The sequence below is a fragment of the Drosophila miranda genome, chromosome 3, assembly GCF_003369915.1.
Source record: "Drosophila miranda strain MSH22 chromosome 3, D.miranda_PacBio2.1, whole genome shotgun sequence".
Lineage (NCBI taxonomy): Eukaryota > Metazoa > Arthropoda > Insecta > Diptera > Drosophilidae > Drosophila > Drosophila miranda.
Genome location: NC_046676.1, coordinates 10,183,936 through 10,205,747, shown reverse-complemented (window position 1 = coordinate 10,205,747; position 21,812 = coordinate 10,183,936). Strand labels below are relative to the sequence as shown.

Sequence of the window (21,812 nt, the reverse complement as noted above, 5' to 3'; positions counted from 1 at the left end):
TGGGATCCGCGCGTAACAGCCTTCTGCTGGTGTCACACGGGCCACTTGACGGTGCAGTAACTGCATCGCCTCTTGAAAGATGCAGTCATTGCATGTCAACGTCCAAAGAATATGTATAAATAGGTCGAACAAATGTCAATCTGAGAAGAAGTCATTACCAATGTTTCAACTAAGCTTGGAAAACAGAATTTTAATGTGAAATAAATGAAATAGGGTATAAATATGTCCACACTCATACCTGATACCTGTTGACCAGCAACAATGACGTAATGCACTTACGTTTCATTCCGTACACTCTTACGTTTTTGTGCTTTCACTTTATTTGTTTAAAGCTTATTTAAGAAATAATTCATTTAAGAGGAATACTTAAAGTAGCATATCCCTTGGAAAATTCATTCATCAATGGGATTGAACTATGTGGGCAGAGCTGAGGGTTCTACTAGCTAGTAATATTCGGCGGAATATCAAAAACGGGGAATATGGTTTCCAATCCTTGACGGATAACGATTAACCCATTGGTGACAAAGGGGTAATTTAATATTCCACCGTATATAATGAAAATTTAATCATTTGAGCGCAGTTTAGGTGAAACATGTCCTGGCTTTTTTTAAGTAAAGAGGAAGGATAGGATAGATCTACGAGAAGAACATAAATATACACACTAATGTTTAGCGACATTTACCTCAAGTCGTTGAACTGCTTAAATAAAGGGGGCTTAAGTGGGCTAATTTCGTTTTGTCATCGGTATACCTGTTGTTGTATTGATTTTGCAGCGCCCAGAACTTAAAATTCGTGCCTGTGCGTGCCTGTTGCTAGAGGTGAAGACTAATTATTATTGATTAAATTGCACAATTGCCTCGAGCTCAGGACTTTTTATTTTCAGCTGCAACGGTACTCCAAGTAGATTCGCTGGCAAGCCCACTCCGCCCCACCTGCACCACCATAGGTCTCGCCGAGACGGCTGTCCTAGACCTGATGGCTGCCAATTTGCAACAGCAGCGTTCCCTTAATTCCCAACTACGTCGCGAGATGGGAATAGAACGGATTCAGGTCTCTGAAGCGTGTACGCTGATGATGAAGTACATATTGGAGAACGAAGCGGACGACTCTCTGCTGAGCGGATTCAACAGCCAAAACTTGAATCCGTTCCGCGAGAAGAGCTCGTGCAGCATCTTATAAGTAGAATTATAAGTTCGAACTGTGCCACCCCACACACGTTCCTAACAACAGTATTTATTGATATATACAAAAACTACTCATATATTATATTGTACTCAAATAGACCCGCCGAATGGCGGGGAATATGCATGTGTGTATTAGTATAACCTATTGATGTTTGTTGTAAGTATGCTGACCTCAATTATGTCTATAAACTGAATATATACAATGTATAGGGCAGATATTTATGAATGTGTAAACATTCGGGAACCGTCTTGAACAAAAATGCCTGCATAGTATGTATAGATATCGTGTATTTTGCTATCCTGTAGCTCTTTTTTGGAGAAAGACATTCATATTTATGAATTAGCAGCCCACCCCACCCCCTCTATAAATGTTTCCTATTGAGATATCCGTCAAATAAATCTATATATTCGTAAAATAAATCAATGTAGACAAGCATTTACACATCAACGCATTTATTTTCTAAACAAAATATTCTCTAAGGCACATCTATACGTAAAAATTAAAAGTTGCACGATGATCGACTCGAAGGCGATTAATCCCTATTTTGTATTTCTGGATCAGTTTCGCGATAATCTGAAAAGACGGGGCATAAAGAACATAAAACCCACAACCGTGGCCAAAATTTCTGGACAAAAATGGCGCGAAATGAGTGATTCTCAGAAGTCTGTGTACATTAAAAAGGCCAAGATCAACCGTGAGATCTTAGACTTTGAATTATTCGGGAAAAAAGCGTAGGAGAACTGGGGCACCACATAAGTCTGAAGGGTCACGCTCTTCCTGGTAACGAATCCCTTTGGTTAACGAAATTATAAAGTTAAAATCCGCGGCATAATTTCACATGTGGCGACGCTGGATGATGCTGTTGCGAGGATTGCCTGCAGCTTTGCAACCTGGAGTAGAAATGTCAAGCGCGACAGAATCATTTTCAATCCGTTAATATTGTGCGTTGTGCGTGTAGACTTTTTAAATTATTAAATTAAATTATCTCCCAAATTTTCCTTTTTTGCAGATGATGAGTCAAACAGCTGTTCCCCCGATGAGTAGTGCTCAAAAATGTACAGTGTTTTTAGATTAAAACAAATTAAATCAAAAATCAAAACAAACATTTTACCCGTCGTTTAACAAACTATTTTTAATAATAACCTCAATGTTTCACAACGTCCAATTTCGACAGCGACAACGTCAAATTTTGACAACTTTTTTACCTCTTTTTTCTCGTAGTTTTTTCACCTCAATTCTGTTGAGCTCGAGCAGTTCACATAGTCCGAATCGAAGTTCCCCAGAAGAGAGTCCATTACTCCATTAATGTTTTTATACCCGATACTCAAAATGAGTATTGGGGTATATTAGATTTGTGGTGAAAATGGATGTGTGTAACGTCCAGAAGGAATCGTTTCCGACCCCATAAAGTATATTCTTGATCAGCATCAATAGCCGAGTCGATCGAGCCCTGTCTGTCTGTCCGTCTGCCCGTCCCTTTCAGCGCCTAGTGCTCAAAGACTATAAGAGCTATAAACAACAACAACACCCAGGATAATATTAATAAACATGTTCCCCATTTAGTGGACATTCTGAACCAAATAAATCCTGATATTATGGTACAGGGCCATCCAGATGACATACCATTATTCACTCGAATCGTCGGAGTTGGTTGGGCTGACACGCCCAGCCAAACCCACGCCACGTCGTGCTAAACAAAGAGAGACGCGGAAGGATAGTGCGACTGTACTAGACATCCTACAAGCGGGCGGTAGAAAAAGCCCTCCCAGTCCCTGCTCAGGTGCATGGGCCAGAAGGAGGAGCTGGACCCGATTAAGCGGCGGAGCTTAATTCAGCTCATATGCACATATTATAGAGAAAAGAAGCTGCACCTAACATCCAGCGAAATACAAATTATGGAGCGCGAGATTGTGCAAATCTTTCCAAAAGAAAACCGTCAAAACTATCGCACGGGAGAACGGTCTAAAATTGTTATTTTCAACAAAATGTTAAAATAAAGTTGAAATACGCGGCATAATTTGACATTTACCAGAACTGTTTTAATGTCGATAGCCAACACTACTCCAGAAAGACAAAAATTGTGGTGTGCATCAAAAAGTGTATTTGTTAAAATAAAATATGAGTTCAGGCTTTGTAACTGAAGCAGAGGTGGCCGAAGCCCGCCAAAAACGTCAGGAAGAGTGGGAGCGTGTCCGCCAACCAGAGGATCCACTGGAGCGACCAGAGGAACCATATGACGGACGCTCCCTTTACGACCGCCTCAAAGAACAAAAAACCAAAAAGGACATGGAATACGAAGAGGCACACAAGCTAAGTAAGTCTATGAAATGTATGAAAGAGCTCCCCTCTAAGTGCCCTCAAATATAGAGAACCTAATCCGCGGCCTGGACGATGATGAGGTGCAGTTTTTGGAGGCTGTCGATGAGCACAAAATAAACGCGGAGCGTCAACAAATGCGTGATGAGGCCCGTGAACTAGAAGACTTTCGCAATCGAGTGGAGAAGCTGCAAGAGGAAAGCGTTGATAAGGTAAACTGTTCGAGCACCAACATCAATATTCGAATGCATATTAAATTAATGTGATTATACAGAAACTGCAAGCAGAGTTGAAGACCACCGCAAAATCTGTTGGTGCTACGGGGGCCCGAAACACACAAAAATCATTGCTGGGCCACGGAATCAAGCGCAAAAACGGGGAATCGCCCACAACAAGCAAAGTGGCCAAAACGGTGGAGAACGACAGCACTCCAGTGCAGAAGGAGGAGCAAGAAAAAACACAGCCAGCTTTTCAAAGCGGGCTGCAATTAATAGCCACGCTGCCTGGCATTGGGCCTTACACGGAGTCCAGCGACTCTGAGGCTAGCACTGATTCGGACGATCTTGATCGGTTTACTCGTACTGACTTGTGTGGTCGAAAGATACCAAAAAAGAAACAGTGCACAGAGTAGGGTCAATCTTCTTATTGGCGTTCTTAACATGTAATTCTTTCTTGCAGCAGAATATAGCCTAGAGTATAAACATTACGTGTCCCTTTTTTTGTTGCGGTTGCGATTCTTCACATTGGTCATCTCGTAGAAGTTGCTGCCAATCTTCTTGCGCTTCTGGTTTCGTTCTAAGGCACGCTTCTGTTTGGCAGTCAGGCGTGGAGCCTTCGCACTGCTGGGACCGGCGGCGTCATCAGAACTATTGCCCATGTCATCGGAGTCTCCAGGCTGGACCTTGGCCACGCGGAACTTGCCAGACGATGTGATGGCCAATTGTTGGATCTTCTTTGTCTTTGCCTTCTTGTGGACGACACGCTGCAAGTCATCATTGTACTCATCCTCCGAGTAGAAATCGCTGGCTCCATCGCTCGATTCTTCCTCATCGTCGAGATTGAGCTGACGAGCCTTCTTGCGAGCCGCCCGTTCTACCTTCTGCTGCTCCAACAGCTCCAGGTCGATGTGATCAAGCTCCTTGACATCCTGCTGCTCGTATTCTAGACCCACTCGAATCTTTCGGAAGTCCTGAATCTGCTTAAACTCTCGAGCCCTCTTTACCGACTCACTAACAAAGGTTGGAGCCTCAGACTTAGCATCTGAGTTGGCATCGTCGCCAGCTGCCTCTTCTGATACCTTATCCTCGTGGGATTTCGGCGTGGCGAAACCTTCAGGTGGCACATAGAATGGCAGCTTGCCTCTCTGCCAATCATTGAGCACCATACGGGACGTCACCGTAACGTCTGGCTCGCCTCCCTTCAGCAACTTTCCGGACTTCTGGGCCAGCTGCTCGAGGAAGTGTTTCGGCGAGGTCCAGTCATCGATTTTATAGTTTTTGGCAATGTACTCCTTGCGCACACGCTGCAGTACAGTGTCCACATAGTCCTCCGGATTGGTAACTAACTCTACACGCACCACACCCTTGAGCACCTTTTCCGTGTCTGTCTCAGCCGTAGGGTACACCACTCCGGGGCAATCAATCAGGAAAATACGCTTCATTAGTGTTATATATTGCCACACTTTCGTCTCTCCCGCAATGGGAGCCACCTTGCAGACCTTCTTCGAGCGCAGAGCATTGATAACCGAGGATTTTCCAACATTTGGGTAGCCAATAAATCCCACACTGATTTGCTTCTTGTCCAAATGAAGTTTACCCAACTGACGAAACAGATTGATGAGCGCGCCTATAGCGAGAGTCGTAAATGGAATGATTTTCTTGGTTACAAATAAATTAATAAATATATTACTGACCTTTGCCAAATGGATGTTGGAGAGAGGCATGGAACGCGATTGTGGGATACTCTGCACTGAGGATGGCCACCCAACGCTGTGTGACCCAGACAGGCACCAGATCCACTTTGTTCAGAATGAAGAACAAGTGCTTGTGCGGCTTCTCTTTGCGCAGGAACTCCTCGATGTATTTGGAGCGTGTGCCCATGGGATCGCGGGCATCCAAGACCTGAAGCAGGACGTCGGAAGCGTCTACGACCTTATGAAGCTCGTTCCAGATACGTCTGCTCCCTCCAGCACCAAACACCCAATCTCGCACGGCCTTCTTTTCGCCAGTGTCTTCGCGTATCAGATCTATGTCCTTGGTAGAATCGTATTTATCAGCCTGTTCACCCGCCGCCTTGCTCAAATCTTCCAGATCACGCACTTTGAGGCTGACACGTTTGCGTTGCTTCTTGGGCCCGAATACGCTGTCGAAGCTTTCTGTGTCCAGAAGGTGGACGCGCTTGTATTTGGAGGCCTCATTGAGTAGCGTCACTGGCAGCTGTGATGGCTTCATAATGACTTGATAGGGATCCTTGACGGCCTTGCCAATCTCATCCTGGAACTTTTGCAGAGCCGTTTGTGATATCACACGAGAGTTGCTGAACCATTTCGGTGTGGGCTCCACTCTAGCCATTGTACCAGCAGGCAGGCGACCCTAAAAGGAAGAGATTTAGCATGATATACACAGAGAGGGACAAGTGGTGTGTACGCTTTACCTGAAACGGAGCCGGACAGATAATCTTGCCGGTGCGATCGCGCTTGGCCTTGAAGTTGCGATACATCTGGAGCCGTTTAATGGTCCCCTTCGTTCGGGGGTGGGCAACACCTTTTAGTCCATCCTTTGGCCTTTCTGGATTCATCGAATGGTTGGAATGGTTGAACCCCTGGGTCCGGGGCTTGCCCGTTGTGCTGCGTACTTTCGGCATGATTTCTTGGTTAAATCGCGTGCCTTTCAAACAGTTTAAGATATCTGTGCTGCACGGCAAAACCAAAACACACGTGCTTGGCTAAAATTAAAAAACAAAAGGAACTTTGCGGTACTCAGCACTGGTTTACAACAGTGCTGCCAGATTTTGAGAGTCACTGTAAGCTAGATTGAAGAAAAAAATAAGCTAGAATAAACTAAAGATTATGTAAATGTGCAATCATGTGTAATACTGTAGTGTGACTAAAATTTATCAACGAAAAATTACCATGCATTTATACACAAAATTCGATGATATACCAAAATACGAACAACATATATGATTTTTGTCCGATTTCTCGATTACAATACAATTACAATACAAAAAAAAAAATAGTTTTGTACCAAATTTTTATAAGCCAAAATAAGCTAAATGAAATTTTAAATAAGCTGGATTTCAAGCTATAAGCATTTTAATTATTCTTCAAATCGGGTTTACAAGACTATTTACAGCACTGAAAATGTTTACAGTTGCCAGATCCACTAGAACAACAGCATTGATACAAAAAATACATTTTTTTTTAAATAAATATATCCAAAAATTTGAAAACCCACGAGGACTGCTATAAATTAGTATTAAAAATTGCTTAACAATCACCCTTCATTGATACTGCCAATATGTGCAACAAATGCGAAGATATATCCAAGTGGTTCCAAAGCTGGTTTCATACATCCGTGTACATATCCGCTTAGTATTTGTGTTCACACGAGCTTCGGCTGCACTTAATAAAATTACCCGATTAATTTTAATAATGAAAATGTTTCAAGTTAAAAGTGATAATGCAAACGAAACCCTTGTATGCAATCTGTAGTAATTAGTCGAAAACATATTCCGTATTTCCTAAGCCTGTCTTTGGGTTGCGTTGAGTGTTTTGTACATCAATGTATATGTGTTGTGCATGTGTGTGTGTGGCGTTTTGGAATGTTGCCTTGCACGAAATTCAAATTGTGACCCCATCCTTGAGATTGTGCTTTTGAGGCATACCTAAGAAATGGATGAGCATACATTGAATGACCTGTTGGAGTGTTCGGTTTGTCTGGACCGTCTCGATACCACATCGAAGGTGTTACCATGTCAGCATACATTCTGCCGCAAATGTCTGGTGGTGAGTACGAGTGAAATGCTCGTTTTTCCTACTCTCCCATTGACTAATTTTCCCTTTAGGACATTGTGGCCAGCCAACACAAGCTGCGGTGTCCGGAATGCCGCGTCCTGGTCTCGTCCAAAATCGATGAACTGCCTCCGAATGTCTTGCTGATGAGAATATTAGAAGGTAATGAGGGAGTATGAGCCATGAGTGTGCGCAGCCCACGCGGCTATCAGATGACGGTCGCAGCAGCCCACGCGACATTCGGACTAGAATTCTTAAATTGTTGAGTGAGGCACGACGGCAGTGGCCAGATTGTCAGCAAGTGACTCGCCTTTCCCTAGCGATTCTCAACCATTCATAATTATTTCTCTCTCATTCTGCAGGCATGAAACAAACAGCGGCTGCTGTTAAAAACGACAATAAAAGCGAAGAGATCGAAACGCCCCCAGAGAAACCCAAAACCCAACATTTCACGGAGACGGTGGCACCCACAAGCAGTACACAACTGCATCAGCAGCACCCGCACCAGCAGCCACACCAGCAACAGAAATCGCAGACTCAGGTGGCGCGTCAAAAGCAACGACGGTTTCTACTCCCGCACGCCTATGCCCTGTTCGATTTTGTCTCCAGCGAAGCCAACGATCTAAAGTTCAAGAAGGGGGACTTAATATTGCTTAAGCAACGCATCGACAACAATTGGTTCGTGGGCCAGGCCAATGGACAGGAGGGAACCTTCCCCATCAACTATGTCAAAGTGTCCGTCCCCCTGCCCATGCCCCAGTGCATTGCCATGTATGACTTTAAGATGGGACCCAATGATGAAGAAGGCTGCCTCGAGTTCAAGAAGAGCACAGTCATCCAAGTGCTACGGCGTGTGGATCACAATTGGGCTGAAGGTCGAATCGGTCAATCAATCGGAATCTTCCCCATAGCATTTGTGGAGCTAAATGCTGTAGCCAAGAAGCTCCTGGATAGTGGAGTAATGAATCAACAACCGTGCCATCCGCTACAGCAGCAGCCACAACGTGCGCTTCCTCCTGTCCCCATAATTGATCCCACAGTGGTCACGGAATCCAGCTCTGGCTCCTCGAACATAACGCCAGCTAGTAGCAATTCCAGCTCTACTTCCAGCTCGAACAACTGTAGTCCCAATCATCAGTCATCGCTGCCAAATACTCTCCAACACGTGATGCCCTCTGGATCCGGATCTGGATCTGTTCGATTTCGGGATAAAGGAGCTAAGGAGAAGCGGCATTCGTTGAATGCCCTTCTGGGAGGAGGAGCACCTCTTAGTCTACTGCAGACCAACCGCCATTCTGCCGAGATTCTGAGCCTGCCCCATGAGCTGAGTCGCCTGGAGGTGGCAGCCACTCCAGCCGCAGCGGCGGCTGCAAAAGCGACCCCCGCCTCCCAATCTGCACGTGTGCTGAAGACAAATGTGCAGCAACAAATGCCTCCCACTCTGCCCTGGGGATACCTGGCCCTTTTCCCATATAAGCCACTGCAAAATGATGAATTGGAATTGAAGAAAGGCTGCGTGTACATTGTGACCGAGCGTTGTGTCGATGGCTGGTTCAAGGGAAAAAACTGGCTGGACATCACTGGTGTATTCCCGGGAAACTATTTAACGCCATTGCGTACACGCGACCAGCAGCAGTTGATGCACCAGTGGAAATACGTTCCCCAAAGCTCGGATGCGAAGCAGATCCATTCCCAGCAACAGCCAGTGACGCCAGATGTGCGCCTCAACAACATGCTGCCCATGCAGCCACCGGACTTGCCGCCCCGCCAGCTGCAAGCATCGACAACAGCGACTGCGACGACGACCAGCTGCTCGGCCTGGACAAAGCCAGTGGAGGCCTTGTTTAGTAGAAAGTCCGAGCCTAAACAGGATATCTCCATAGCCACTTCGAGCAGCAGTTCCTCGGGCGCAGTCGGACTTATGCGGCGACTAACGCACATGAAAACACGCTCAAAATCCCCAGGAGCTTCGCTGCAGCAAACTCCGAAAGAAGCGATAACAACAACCATTGAAAGCAGTGCTAAGACAACAGTTCCTCTCTTGCACCCAGTGCATGTTAGGTAGGTGCTTCCGCTAATAATCCCATACCATAATCATCACTATCGGTCACTCTTCAGATCCGGATCATGTCCCAGCCAACTCCAGCATAGTCAGCCGCTCAATGAAACGACAACGACAACAACAACAGCTCCTCCGTCCGCAGGTCAACAGCATTTTCAGGGCAACCAACAGCAACTGCCTTCTGCCAGCAGTGGCAGTGTCTCTTATGGTTCGCAACGCGTGAAGAGCAACAAGGATCGGCCACATTTGCTTTGGTTGGTGGAATCTATTGCTGATAGTCGCGCAAAATCAATAACGTATGAATTTTTAACGCAGCGCACGACAGTCCTTGGACGCATCCACATTCCGCAGCATGTATAACAATGCGGCCTCGTCCCCTCCACCGCCTGCATCATCAAAAGCCGCACCAATCTATGCCGGTGGGCAGCAGCCCGGTAGCCAGACGCAGCTGCATGCCAATATGATAATAGCACCGAGTCATCGAAAGTCGCACAGTCTAGATGCTGGCCATGTGCTATGCCCCAGCAGCAATGGTATCACCGAGGCGGCCATAAAAGCCAGTGCAACAACAAAGTCGATTTATTGCACGAGAGAAAGGTTAAATTTCAGGGCGGATACGATAATTCAACTAGATCTTAACCAACTTTTACTTTCACCATTTTCAGTCGCTTTCGTTGCATCGTGCCGTATCCGCCGAACAGCGACATCGAGCTGGAGCTGCATGTTGGCGACATCATCTATGTGCAGCGTAAGCAAAAGAACGGCTGGTATAAGGGCACACATGCGCGCACTCACAAAACCGGACTGTTCCCAGCTTCGTTTGTCGAACCGGATATCTAGGTCCAAGACATTTAAGCATTTGTTAGGTGAAATTCCAAATTACTTGTCAAAATCTATTCAATCGCCGGTCGATTTGGACTTCCAGGCAAGTTGAAGAAACCCGTTTTGCAAATTTGTAATCTCTTCAAAAATGAAATCTTTTGTACTCGAATTTGAACTGGCGGATGTACTTTTTATACGATCTTTAATCAAAATAGGCAACCCATTAGTGCATGCCTTAAGCAACGAGTTACTTAAGCACTTTAAAGCGTAAGTAAGAGAGTGAACTCGATTAAGAAATAATATTTTTGAAACGGCGTGTCCCCCATAAACAATTTGTGCCCAGTTGAAAGTTACATATTTGTAATATACTAAATTGTAATAAAAAATGTATACACACGTAGCCATGTAGATCGTTCATACTTATTTTATTTACTAAGCAAAACTATTGTGGTCACTTTGGAATGACCAACTCAACACAACGCATGGATGCTACGAATGCCATATTTATTCGGCCTTGTCGTATTTGGAGCCATAGATGGGAACGTACTGCAGAACAAGCTTCCAGTCGGTGTAGTACAGCAGAGCCAGGCCAGCGGCCCCACCGAATCCAGCTCCAGAGCGAGCGCTTAAAGATATTGGGAAAACAACATTGTTATTGAATCTGCACGATTATGCAATGTGCCTGTGTGTGCACATTGGGCCGAACTCGAGTAGTCTTATGATGGTCCAACCAGGATGTCATCATTTACTTACAAGGACGACGCGATTTCAGCGTGTTTCTTGCCGAATGGGATGCGGAAAGCCATTTTATTCAGCTAAATTAAATTTTCTGCGGAGTTAAGATTCTCTGTGGCCTTGCCGTATTCTTACACTAGAAATTCCAAAGATATGCAACGCAGCCCTGAACTGCGCTGCTCCGACCCTGGTTATTGAACGGTTGACAGCACTATCTGGAGTACGTGCGAGTAACAATTTGTCATCAAATCAACCACATTAGTTTGCCGTAAAACTAACTCATACATCACAATGAAGGTGTCTATATTTGGTGAACTCAACACGTTTGAGTTGCTCGTCCTGAGCAGCTTATTTCCAGGCGTCTTCGTGTTCCTGTGGACATTAATAACCGGGGATATTAAGGTCGTGCCCAAATCTTATCTCTCACGGAATGTTTGTTTCATGCAATTTTTCTAATACTTTTACAGAACTTTAAGGGAAGCAAGCTGGCCTACTCCGAATTCACCGCGCAGGATCCTGTTAACTGCTACCAGAATTACGGCGAAAAGAAAGATAAGGATTCTTAAGTCGATTGATGCAATTGATGATGGTCATCAAAGATAACTAAAGATATAATGTTTTAAAATTGTAAAAATATTTTGCGGTTCTGGCAATAGAAATAAAGTCAGATTGAACCAAAGGCTCTCTATTGAGAAGAATATTTAAATAATTTTGTAGTTGGAATATTGTTCGATGTTTCTTGCCGTGTCTGGTCACACTAGATATTGGTCGATGTTTGCCAACACTGTTCGACGAGTCAGAGCATTTTATCTCATTTATGAGTTTTTTAATTGTTTAAACCCGATTAACTGCTCCTAAGCTTCACTATCATAGATTTTAGCGTGTCTGTGGCCTTTTCGGTGCACATCCACACAATTACTTTCAGCGTAGGATTCACCCATCGACCAAACAGGCCTCTGGCTAGGAGAAACAACGAAACAAAGGCTGCGGACGACTGCACACAGGCAGGGAACAAAAACAATGTCGGAAACATACGGTTTGTCTCTACACGAATAACTAATTAGAAGAAATTTCTAATTAATTCTGGTTGGTGAAACTCGTCTAGATTACCTGTTCAAGTTCCTGATAATTGGAAGCGCTGGCAGCGGCAAGAGTTGTCTGTTGCATCATTTCATCGAAAGCAAATGTAAGCTTGGTGTTGTAATTTCCCTTTTATGCGTAGTATTAACTACTTGCTCCGTTTGGCAGTCAAAGACGACAGCTCCCACACCATTGGGGTGGAGTTTGGCTCGCGCATTGTAAATGTGGGTGGAAAATCGGTTAAGCTTCAAATATGGGATACAGCCGGACAGGAGAGGTTTCGATCCGTGACCAGGTCCTACTATCGCGGAGCTGCAGGTGCTCTGCTGGTCTACGATGCCACATCGCGGGACTCGTTTAATGCATTGACCAATTGGCTAAATGATGCGAGGACCTTGGCCAGCCCGAACATTGTCATTCTGCTGGTTGGAAACAAGAAGGACTTGGAAGAGGCACGCGACGTAACATTTCTCGAGGCCAGCACCTTTGCCCAAGAGAACGGTTTGTTCTTTTCACTTTTGTGCATTCCCCTTTCCATTTTCACTTTCCGAATGCTTTCGTAGAGCTCATCTTCTTGGAGACGAGCGCCAAGACGGGCGAGAACGTCGAGGAGGCCTTCCTCAAGTGCTCCAAGACCATCCTGGCCAAAATTGAAACTGGCGAGTTGGATCCCGAGCGCATCGGCAGTGGCATACAGTACGGTGGAGCCGCTCTACGCAATCTACAGACTCGGCAACGGAGCATCAACAAGCCAGATTGCACCTGTCGCGTGTAGAGAAACCAGTCTGTCGTGCATCGTGTATCGTGCAGTCGCCAATTACTTACTCCTGGCGTGTATCGTATTATCATAAGCGAGCAAATTAATCTCTATTTTATCCGTACTCGGAATGTGACCGCATTAACCCTAAGTTGTATTGTGTAGGCAGGGCAGGCGTGACGTGTGTGTGCCTGGTCCATCTCATTTCGTTTAGTTTGTGTTTGTCTTGTTAGTTTTAATCATTCCAAATTGTAAGCAAAATGCTTTTCAGATCTTTGGAACATTTAACCATTTGTTGTTTCCTCCAATGTTACTTTACTCTAATTTGTAGTTTCTAAGGCACTTAATATATGTATCTGCAGAGGCCTGAACAGAAGCCACCGCTGTTGCATGGACACTCGGATCAAATGAATGTAGAGTGCACTCTGCACTTTATTGTAAATATAAACAATGGCATTGACGTCGTTGACGATGTAGCCCGCCCATCTAGCCCATTGGAAATCTAGCTAAAACGAGCAAACGCGGTACATGAAATCGCACATATTAAAATAATTTTTAAAAATATAAACAAATTGGTAAAAATGCTTTTTTGTTCATGAAAAGCTTACAAATAATACAGTGACCAATAAAAGTCTAAGCATCACACCCATTTTGAACATTCAGACGTGGAAATGAATTGTACGTATTCAGAATGGATGTCAGGCTTAGACTTTGTGGGTCACGGTCAATGGTATGAAGTTCTATGGATTATGCATCGCACTTAGCCAATTTCTGAAGAGCGCTCTTGGCAGCAGCCAATTTGGCTTGGTCCTTGTTGGAGCCGAAACCAATGACCCGAATGGTCTTCTCCATGCAGGTGAACTGGCAGTACATCATCACAACGTCCTTGTCTACCAGGGGCGGACCGTAGACGGGATTGGCCAGCTTGTGCTCTTGGAGCTGACGGATCGGGCTGATGGGTATATTCTGGGAGAATTCCTTCAGCTCGGGCTCAAACAAATGGTAGATCATCTGCCAGGTTGTCTGCAGATCCCGGCAATCCAGGTAGACGGCCGCGATAAGGGCCTCCAGGACATCGCCTAAAGCCTTGGGGACATCTACGTTTTGCGCCAAGTTGAAAGCACCGATGCGTGGACCGTCTTCCGACTCATTTTCCATGGCCATCTCCACTTCATCGTCCAAGTCCAGAATAACGGGCTGCACATCTCTCTCCTCGAGCAGAAAGCGTACATGATTTGTGACTCTGTGTCCCTGGCTCTCTTGGAATTTCACAAACTTGCTGATGGTTTCAGATAGCAACGCGTTCTCTGCCAGAATGAAGAGGTGCAGATTGTGGCGCACGCAGATGCATCCCAGTGTCGTGTTATTGACCAAGGCCGAGCGCAGATCCGTGAGCTCGCCCGGACGCAGCTTGGTATTGTTTTCGAAAATGTATGCAGAGATGAGAAAATCGAGTATGGCATCGCCAATGAACTCCAGCTCCTGGTAGCAGCCGGTCAAGCGATTGGTGGGAAACGACGGATGCGTCAGGGCCTGCAAGAGGTAGCCCCGATCCCGGAATTTGTAGCCCAGATTCTGTTCTAAATAGGAGTGGTTTATCAGGAAGCCATCAATATCGTCAGGGCTCGCGTTGGCTCGCATCTTGGTGCTCTTTAACTGAAGATCGAGCAGCTGCGACAATGGCTTATCAACGTCCGGCTTGCAAATGCCGAAGTATTCCAGCATGCGGAAGCCATGTTGCAATCCATAGTTTCTCACAACGACTCCCAGAAGGGCCTCCAGAGTGTCAGCCACCACCTTGTTCTGAACAGTGACCTCACCAAACAAGAAGTTCGCGCCGGAGGAGAAGTCTCCACCGTCATAATAGCCTTGCTGATTGCTCTTGCAATCTTGCACAAAGCGACGATAGGTATCCTCGTTGCAACGACCTGCCAGAATCTCCTCGTCACTAAGGGCCAGATTGAAGAGATTTTGGGGACCAATCAGTTTGGCAAAGCTCGGCTGCTCCGTCCACACATCCAAGACATCTTCGGGCAGATTAATGCTGGGCGGAAGCCACGTTAATCTGGGGTCGAACAGACTGCAGCTAATACGACTGGGAATATCCGTCTCCCTGAGGCAATACATCAGGTTCTTGTTGGACACCAGCCTCGACTTGACCTTCGTGAGCGTGCCTTCGTTCCAGTCGGGATACCTGCTGGCCAGGTAAAGACTGGCACTCATCTTGAGAAACGAGTCACCCAACAGCTCCACTCGCTCCATATCATAAACATCGGACGATCCCGCTGTGGTGATGGCCGCCAGGAACTCACCCTGGTGGGCCGGAGTGATGTGATCATCGGAGACGCTCTTCATCAGAACCGGCAACACATTCAACGACTGTGGTTTGGGAGCTGAGCTGGTCTGCGGGAGCAGGGCAGTCCATGCGGCAGGGGGCATTGCTGGACTCCTGGTCTCATAGATGTTCCCTTTAGGCATCTTGAACTGCGTCTCCAGCCAGAACTCCCTGTCGTCCTGCTCCATTTTGTCGACAGACGCCACTTGGCCGGATATAAAATTGTTGTAATAGTTCAACTCCACGGTATAGGCGGACATGATGTTCCGGGGTAGGTCTACGGGTTCCAGGTACTGCTGCCACGAATGTTGTAAGTCGCGTATCTGCAGTGTCTTCATCCCAATCTCAAGTTCTTTGATGGGTAGGGGCTCCAGAATGGAGCGTGAGCCTTCATCATAATCATTGGGAATGGCATTGCCATGGGTATCCACATTGCGGCGCAACGACCAGTCGATCTCCAAGAGCTTTGGCCTATAGTCAACTCCATTTTGAGGCAGATGTTGCAGCCCCAGGTAGGTATTGAAGCGTTGTCGTAATGCCTCAGCATGCAGCATGAAGTGGAGCCGATTCAAGATGCTGGGTAGAAACACTGCTTTTATCCAGAGGTCGCCGGGGAAATCGAAATTAAAGCAGAGCTCCGGAATGAGGATGATCTTGGCCCTGGCCTTGCTCTGGGCCGACGTCTTGCCCCGCTGCTGGACATAGAAGTTCAGTTGCTCCGTAAGCTCGCGCACCTCGATCAGGAACTGGTCCATGCGAACAATTCCTCCGATGTCATCGCCATACTTAGACGTGGTGAACTTGGCATAGCTCGTGTTTTGCTGGTTGCTTCCCATCAGGCTGCTCGGAGTCAGGTCTCTGCGCACCTTGTGCACGAGCATTCGCTTGCTCGCGAAGTTGGCATACCACTGAGTCACAATTTTCCCCTCATAGTCCTCTGGACGCGGCGCTCGCTGTTCCTTGCGCTGCTTCACACTGACAGGCTTCGGGGTGGGCAGACGCTGGAACTGATGGACCAGCGGCCAGTCCACCACATTCTGATGCTCTGCGCCCACGGCTAGAGGCACGATCAGGTAGGAGTTGTCCTTGCCTCGACGATCCAGTACAAAGCAGGGACGCCAGATCTTCAACAGATCGCGGAACAGCATTCCATGGAACTGATGCAGTTGCTCCAGCTGCTCCGCACTTGCAATAACCAGCTCTCGCGGGTGCTCCCTAACCTGCACATGCAATGGGCCCTGATTGCAGAACAGCGGCATCTTCGAGAGAGGTGGCAGCTGCTTCCTCAGCAGCAACGCAAAGTTCCTACCCGACAGCATGTTGTCGTGGATGTGCTCTGTGTAGTCGTTGCGCTCGAACTGCGGCTCCAAAATGATCTCATAGGCATAACAGACTTCACCCACCCGTGGCCGGCAATCGAAGAACTCCGTCGGACAAGAGGTCTTGAAGGTAGTTTGTGTCTCCGGCTTGAGTTTCTGCTTGTTTACCGTATCGATAACTAAAAGCACCCAAGGAGGAGAATGATTAAACAGAATTAGTGGGTATTTGATTGAATAAGACTCACCATCGTCGCTGTATTTCTTCCAGTGGTCAAAGTGAAAGTCGGCTATCGCCGTCACCCGGTCCTTAAGCGTGACGGGTAGGAAACGCTCGTTGAGCTCCCCCGTGGAGTACAGTTTAATGCAGGTCTTAAAGGCTGCCGATATTTTTGCCGCCTTAACGGAAGGCATGGGATCGCTCTGGAATGATTCGAACATGATTACTGACTGTCGACGCTGGGTAGTCCATTTTGGGCTTACATAAATTTTATCCCGCACGGACGAGCTGAGTGGAAGTTCGATAGAGACGACTTCTTTGTTTGCGGCCTGTGTGCCAAAGAGTTTCTGCTTCTGGTCCCAACTGATTAGTGTGATCCAGGGCTCCACAAAGCCGAATGCATCCGAGGGCAGGCTCTGGCAGTAGCGGTGGAGCAGCATCAGGGCACTGCTAGGCAGCAGCACGGCACCTTTTTCGTTTATAAATGGTGGGATCAATTCGTGGAAGTGATCGGCTATCTCTTGCATCAAAGGTTCGGCCCGATCCAGGACGCGATCCTTTAAATACTCTCCGATGTCGGTATGGGCTTGGCGATATTGATTGATTTGTTGGTTGATTTTCATGCGGTCCAAATCTGAGGAAAAAAGCACAAAGTGGGCCTCCTTGGATCGAGCCCGCCCCTTCGTCTGCACGTACATGTTGAATGTCTTTATAGGATCCAGGATCAACACGTAATTGCAGGCCTTTATATCGATGCCTTCCTCCAGAACGCTCGAACAGACCATCAGGTTGGCTTCGCCATCCCTAAATTGGTGAATGGCCTTTGATGGGGATTGCGACAGGGGAGAATAATATACTGTTAATATACTGTTCTGTGCTGAGGCCCGAGGCATAACGTACCGACTTTTGCCACTTGCGCTCCAGGACGCTCTCACAATCCGCTGAAACTGAGTTGCGGCCCACCATAAACTGCGGCACGAGAACATCGCGCAGCGCCGGAATAACCGCAATGAACTTCTTCAACACTTGGTATATGCATTTGCTCGTATACCGGCGCTCAACGAAGACCAAGCAGCAAATATCCTTGGCATCCTTGCCCGAGAACGTTTTCTGCACGTATTGCAAAAATCTCTGCACCTTGGGAGTCGAAAAGTTTATGATGGTTTCTTCCGTGTGGACTGCGTCATCGCGTTCCGTATCATCGTCGACCAAATCGCGAAGCTTTTTCTTTAGCATGTGATTGATCCGGTTACACAGACAGATGGCCAACTTATATATGTGGGTCAGGGCAAGGGTTTCCGACTGATGCAGCTTGATTTCAATCTCTAGAATCACCGATACTATGGCCATGGATGCCGCATATACGCCGTAGTGCTCCAGCTGGTACTGGAAGTCGTTGAGCAGAGTCTTTATATATCCCTTCTTGTGCGGATCGCGGAAGGTCGACAGTCCCTTGGAATAGCGCGTAGGCTGTTTGCCAATCTCCAAATCGTCTAGGATTACGTAGAAGTGCTCTATGCATCGTTGTATGGCGTGCCCGATCTGAAGGCTCCCCACTTGGTTTGGATAAGTCACTAAATACTCCTTGGTTTGGTAGAGTAGCTGCAAAAAATAAATAGAACTGCTATAGCGTGATTTCTTCTATGGAAAGGGCTTAAAAGGTCTCACAGCATCACGTTTTTCAATTCTTCCGTGTCGGACACGGTGATAATATTGCTTCTGTATGTCGTCTCCAGCTCTCTGAGCTTTTGAGCGACCAGCTTAAATTCGTTGCCTTTAATGAGTACACCCGTCAGTCCCACAACGCGCGGCAGTGGCGTGTTCCGGTCAGCGAGTAAAAACAGATGCATGAACTCATGGTAGGGATGGTGGCCAGTGCCATGGTGGCACTCGTCTATAATCACGATGCTCACAGAGCTCAGCTCCAAGTACTTCTGGGTGACCATATTCAACATGACTTGGGCTGTGCCCACCAGAACCTATTGTCGTTGCAAGATATAAGAAAATTCAATTAGAAAAAAAAGCCAGGGCCAAATTTGTAAAGCACTTGGAAGCACAAATACTAGTGCATCCGTTCTATATAAACGAATATCAGAAATGCATATTGGTTTGATGAGGCGTCATGAGCTCGACACTAACTTGGCTATCGCTTATTTCGTGGCTCCATTTTATCTTCGACCAGTCGTCGACGCCCTGCTCCCCCACAAAGAACCCCACTTTGAGATTTGAGAATTTCCTCACGGCCATTGCCTGCTGGCGGGCTAGCTCGACTGTATTGCACATAAATATAGCTCGTTTTCCGCCCTCCTCGATTGATCTGTAGGAGTGTAAACAAATCCGAGAATTCAGTTCAACAGCAAAATATGTATGTATGCTTTGCTTTTTTGCTTATGTATGAGTGTGTTTGCAAAATTCCAGTATGAAAAAAAAATGCAAGCGACTTACTTGTCCATGTCTTTGGAGAATCGCTTCAGGGCCAGGATGGCCACGTATGTCTTGCCAGATCCGGTCGGCAAGTAGATTATCCCATTGTTCTTCGTAATATGATCCACGAGACGCAGCTGATAGCTGCGAGGCTGCAACAAATGCGAATGCATTTTTACAATTCAGCAAAAAGTACAAACTTATGTATATGCACTGGAATTTATCTTATTTATACCTTTATTTCGGATTCCCCATTATGCACGTTGTCTGCCATGATGATCCTATTTGCTCCGGGTGCTAGCTGAAAGTGATGAAATAAAATAAAATTCAGTGAATGCAGGCACAAGCTCGACAACTAAGATGATTGCTGACGTGGCTATAATGACACAGCAGGTTTCTCAGGATGTGACTAGCTACTAGCTGGAAGTACGGGGATTTACATTTTTTTTCCAGTCACCGTTCTCTGTGTGCGGAAAACACCGCGATGGACGCGCAGGTTGACCGGCAAATGTCTCGCCTCACCTTTGTTTTAATTGAACTTTGTTCCACCGATATATTGTATTGAACAAGTATTTGATCAGTTAAGATAATAAATTGCAAGAGTTGAATACATAAATTGCAAAAAAAGAAAAAAAGAGAATAAAGTTCTGTCCCTCAGTATTGTCCGCGGGTTTATCGCTAAAATACACCGTCCGACCCTCAGAAATATACCAAAATATACCATCTCATTTGAAAAATATACCGTAAATATACTGGAGAATTCAAGTTCTATTTTACATATTCCTCGTTTATGATATTCCGTGGAATATTACTAGCTATATAGAACATTTAGCCATGCCCACATAATTTTATCCGATTAGTGAATCTATTTGCGAATTGACTAGTTTATTTAAAACACTTGCTTTTATTGGATCTTGTCTAAAAGAAGGTTTTAGTGAAATAGGTCAACCAAAAAACGGTTTTAGCGAAATAAGTCAAAACAAAAAAACGAAAGAGGCTAGTCGTTCATATTGCTCAATTTAGAGATTTCGTTGAATAATTCTGGCTAACTAAAACCCTTAGTTCGGCTCACATAGTTTTAAGCCGTTGATGTGTAAGATATGAATATTAGTTTATAAGATATGAATATTAGTTTAAGATTTACTCATCGATAGTATTATAAGAAATACCAATGTACTCGATATATCGATACTTGTCCTCGACAAGTATCGATATGCCAACACACATTCATTCGAATACGCCGATCAAGAAAGAAGAACATATAATAAAACCGTGCTATTAAAAGTTTACATATCAGGTGTGGGGTTTGCCCAAAAAAAAAAAAAAAAAAACTCTGCGATGAACAATGCAGACATAAGAGCGAAAACCAAAAGTGAACTTAGCGACATATTGCGTAGCGACATAACGTATATTTTGATCAAGATGCCAACATACACCAATTACGTACAGCAGTGAAAAAAATCATGGAAGACACGCATGAGCTAGGAAATACGGCGCCAAGCGCAGACGAGACTATGCAGGCAGACATTTTTGCAGTCCCGGTTGAGCGCGAGATAGATAGAGACAACCGTAGTGCACAACACGCAGTAAAAGCGGCGCCAGAAGAATATGGTGAAAATGTGCAGAAGGCTCGAGAAGCATTCATGCCGCGACAAGACAACGCTTGTTCGAAATTGACCATGCGATCAGATGAATACGAAGAAGAATCGCGCCGTTTGCAGCAGTTGGAACAATTGTACGTTTCTCGCAAGCGCTTAGCTGATCTAAAATTAAGCATACTGAAAACGGAGAAAGAGGCTATGGAGTTGGAAACGCCGAGAGATTGCATCGACTTGACACACATTGAGGCGTTGATGCGTCCATTTTCTGGAGATGACGACCAGGCTGTAACCAGTTGTATAAGTAACTTTGAGGACATTATGAATTTCCATGGTGTATCCGAGTCCAAATGCTGGATATTAGCGAAGCGGCTGCTAGGCGGATCGGCGAAGGCGTACATCGACCATGTGGCGCCTTTGACTTGGCAATTGATGCGAGCAGAATTGCTCAACGTCTTTGAGCAGAAAGTGACAGCGTGGGACATTGGAAAGCGACTGGAGGCACGGAAAATTGCAAATAATGAAAGCGCATTGCAATATTTCGTCGCAATGTGCAGCATAGCGTCGCAAGCAGACATGGCCACGAGCGATGTGGTCAAATTCATTGTAGAGGGACTGCAGGACAAGACGGGCATGGCAGCATCCATGCTATATTGCAGCACACTCAACGAGTTGCGTGACAAGATGGTCACCTATGATAAGGTCAGAAGAGCTCCTGGCGTCGTAGCAATTCGTAGCGAAGGTATGACAAAGGGAAAACTAAATGTGAGTATGGCAGTTGGGCAGCAGCAAGGTGGTGGCGCAATGCGTTGCTACAACTGTCGGCAATTTGGGCACGTTATGAAGGAATGCAGTCAGCCAAAGAGACCGGATGGGGCATATTTTAACTGTTGGAGTACCAGCCACCTATATTCGCAGTGCCCGAAACGAAAGATGGCCACTAGGGTAGC

At 46.0% G+C, this 21,812-nt stretch overlaps 7 protein-coding genes and 1 pseudogene across 7 annotated transcripts; 5 read left to right on the top strand and 3 right to left on the bottom strand.

Annotated features, from left to right (window-relative positions):
* The first annotated feature begins 710 nt into the window (after positions 1–710).
* Positions 711–1,626, top strand: LOC117187732 (guanine nucleotide-binding protein subunit gamma-1-like). Its single transcript, XM_033390517.1, has 2 exons — positions 711–818; positions 884–1,626. The coding sequence occupies exon 2, from the start codon at positions 976–978 to the stop codon at positions 1,177–1,179; it is 204 nt and encodes a 67-aa protein (XP_033246408.1). The 5' UTR covers positions 711–818; positions 884–975; the 3' UTR covers positions 1,180–1,626.
* A 1,603-nt stretch (positions 1,627–3,229) lies between these two features.
* LOC117187731 (PSME3-interacting protein) lies at positions 3,230–4,207 on the top strand. Its single transcript, XM_033390516.1, has 3 exons — positions 3,230–3,499; positions 3,553–3,713; positions 3,776–4,207. The coding sequence occupies exons 1-3, from the start codon at positions 3,304–3,306 to the stop codon at positions 4,130–4,132; spliced, it is 714 nt and encodes a 237-aa protein (XP_033246407.1). The 5' UTR covers positions 3,230–3,303; the 3' UTR covers positions 4,133–4,207.
* Positions 4,130–6,470, bottom strand: LOC108158390 (nucleolar GTP-binding protein 2). Its single transcript, XM_017290647.2, has 3 exons — positions 6,154–6,470; positions 5,414–6,092; positions 4,130–5,346 (listed from the first exon to the last, which is right to left on the bottom strand). The coding sequence occupies exons 1-3, from the start codon at positions 6,361–6,363 to the stop codon at positions 4,205–4,207; spliced, it is 2,031 nt and encodes a 676-aa protein (XP_017146136.1). The 5' UTR covers positions 6,364–6,470; the 3' UTR covers positions 4,130–4,204.
* Positions 6,471–6,860: 390 nt separating this feature from the next.
* LOC108158388 (E3 ubiquitin-protein ligase SH3RF1) lies at positions 6,861–10,797 on the top strand. Its single transcript, XM_017290643.2, has 6 exons — positions 6,861–7,507; positions 7,567–7,675; positions 7,876–9,574; positions 9,632–9,829; positions 9,891–10,172; positions 10,241–10,797. The coding sequence occupies exons 1-6, from the start codon at positions 7,394–7,396 to the stop codon at positions 10,413–10,415; spliced, it is 2,577 nt and encodes an 858-aa protein (XP_017146132.1). The 5' UTR covers positions 6,861–7,393; the 3' UTR covers positions 10,416–10,797.
* Positions 10,798–10,803: 6 nt separating this feature from the next.
* On the bottom strand, positions 10,804–11,275 carry LOC108158399. The gene is made up of 2 exons (XM_017290657.2): positions 11,151–11,275; positions 10,804–11,022 (listed from the first exon to the last, which is right to left on the bottom strand). Exons 1-2 carry the CDS (start codon positions 11,201–11,203, stop codon positions 10,902–10,904), a joined length of 174 nt encoding a protein of 57 aa, XP_017146146.1. The 5' UTR covers positions 11,204–11,275; the 3' UTR covers positions 10,804–10,901.
* Positions 11,276–11,327: 52 nt separating this feature from the next.
* Positions 11,328–11,811, top strand: LOC108158397. Its single transcript, XM_017290654.2, has 2 exons — positions 11,328–11,534; positions 11,600–11,811. Exons 1-2 carry the CDS (start codon positions 11,424–11,426, stop codon positions 11,696–11,698), a joined length of 210 nt encoding a protein of 69 aa, XP_017146143.1. The 5' UTR covers positions 11,328–11,423; the 3' UTR covers positions 11,699–11,811.
* Positions 11,812–11,896: 85 nt separating this feature from the next.
* LOC108158395 (ras-related protein Rab-4B) lies at positions 11,897–13,458 on the top strand. The gene is made up of 4 exons (XM_017290652.2): positions 11,897–12,168; positions 12,238–12,318; positions 12,381–12,713; positions 12,776–13,458. The coding sequence occupies exons 1-4, from the start codon at positions 12,153–12,155 to the stop codon at positions 12,985–12,987; spliced, it is 642 nt and encodes a 213-aa protein (XP_017146141.1). The 5' UTR covers positions 11,897–12,152; the 3' UTR covers positions 12,988–13,458.
* Positions 13,378–19,723, bottom strand: LOC117187729 (annotated as a pseudogene).
* Positions 19,724–21,812: the final 2,089 nt, after the last annotated feature.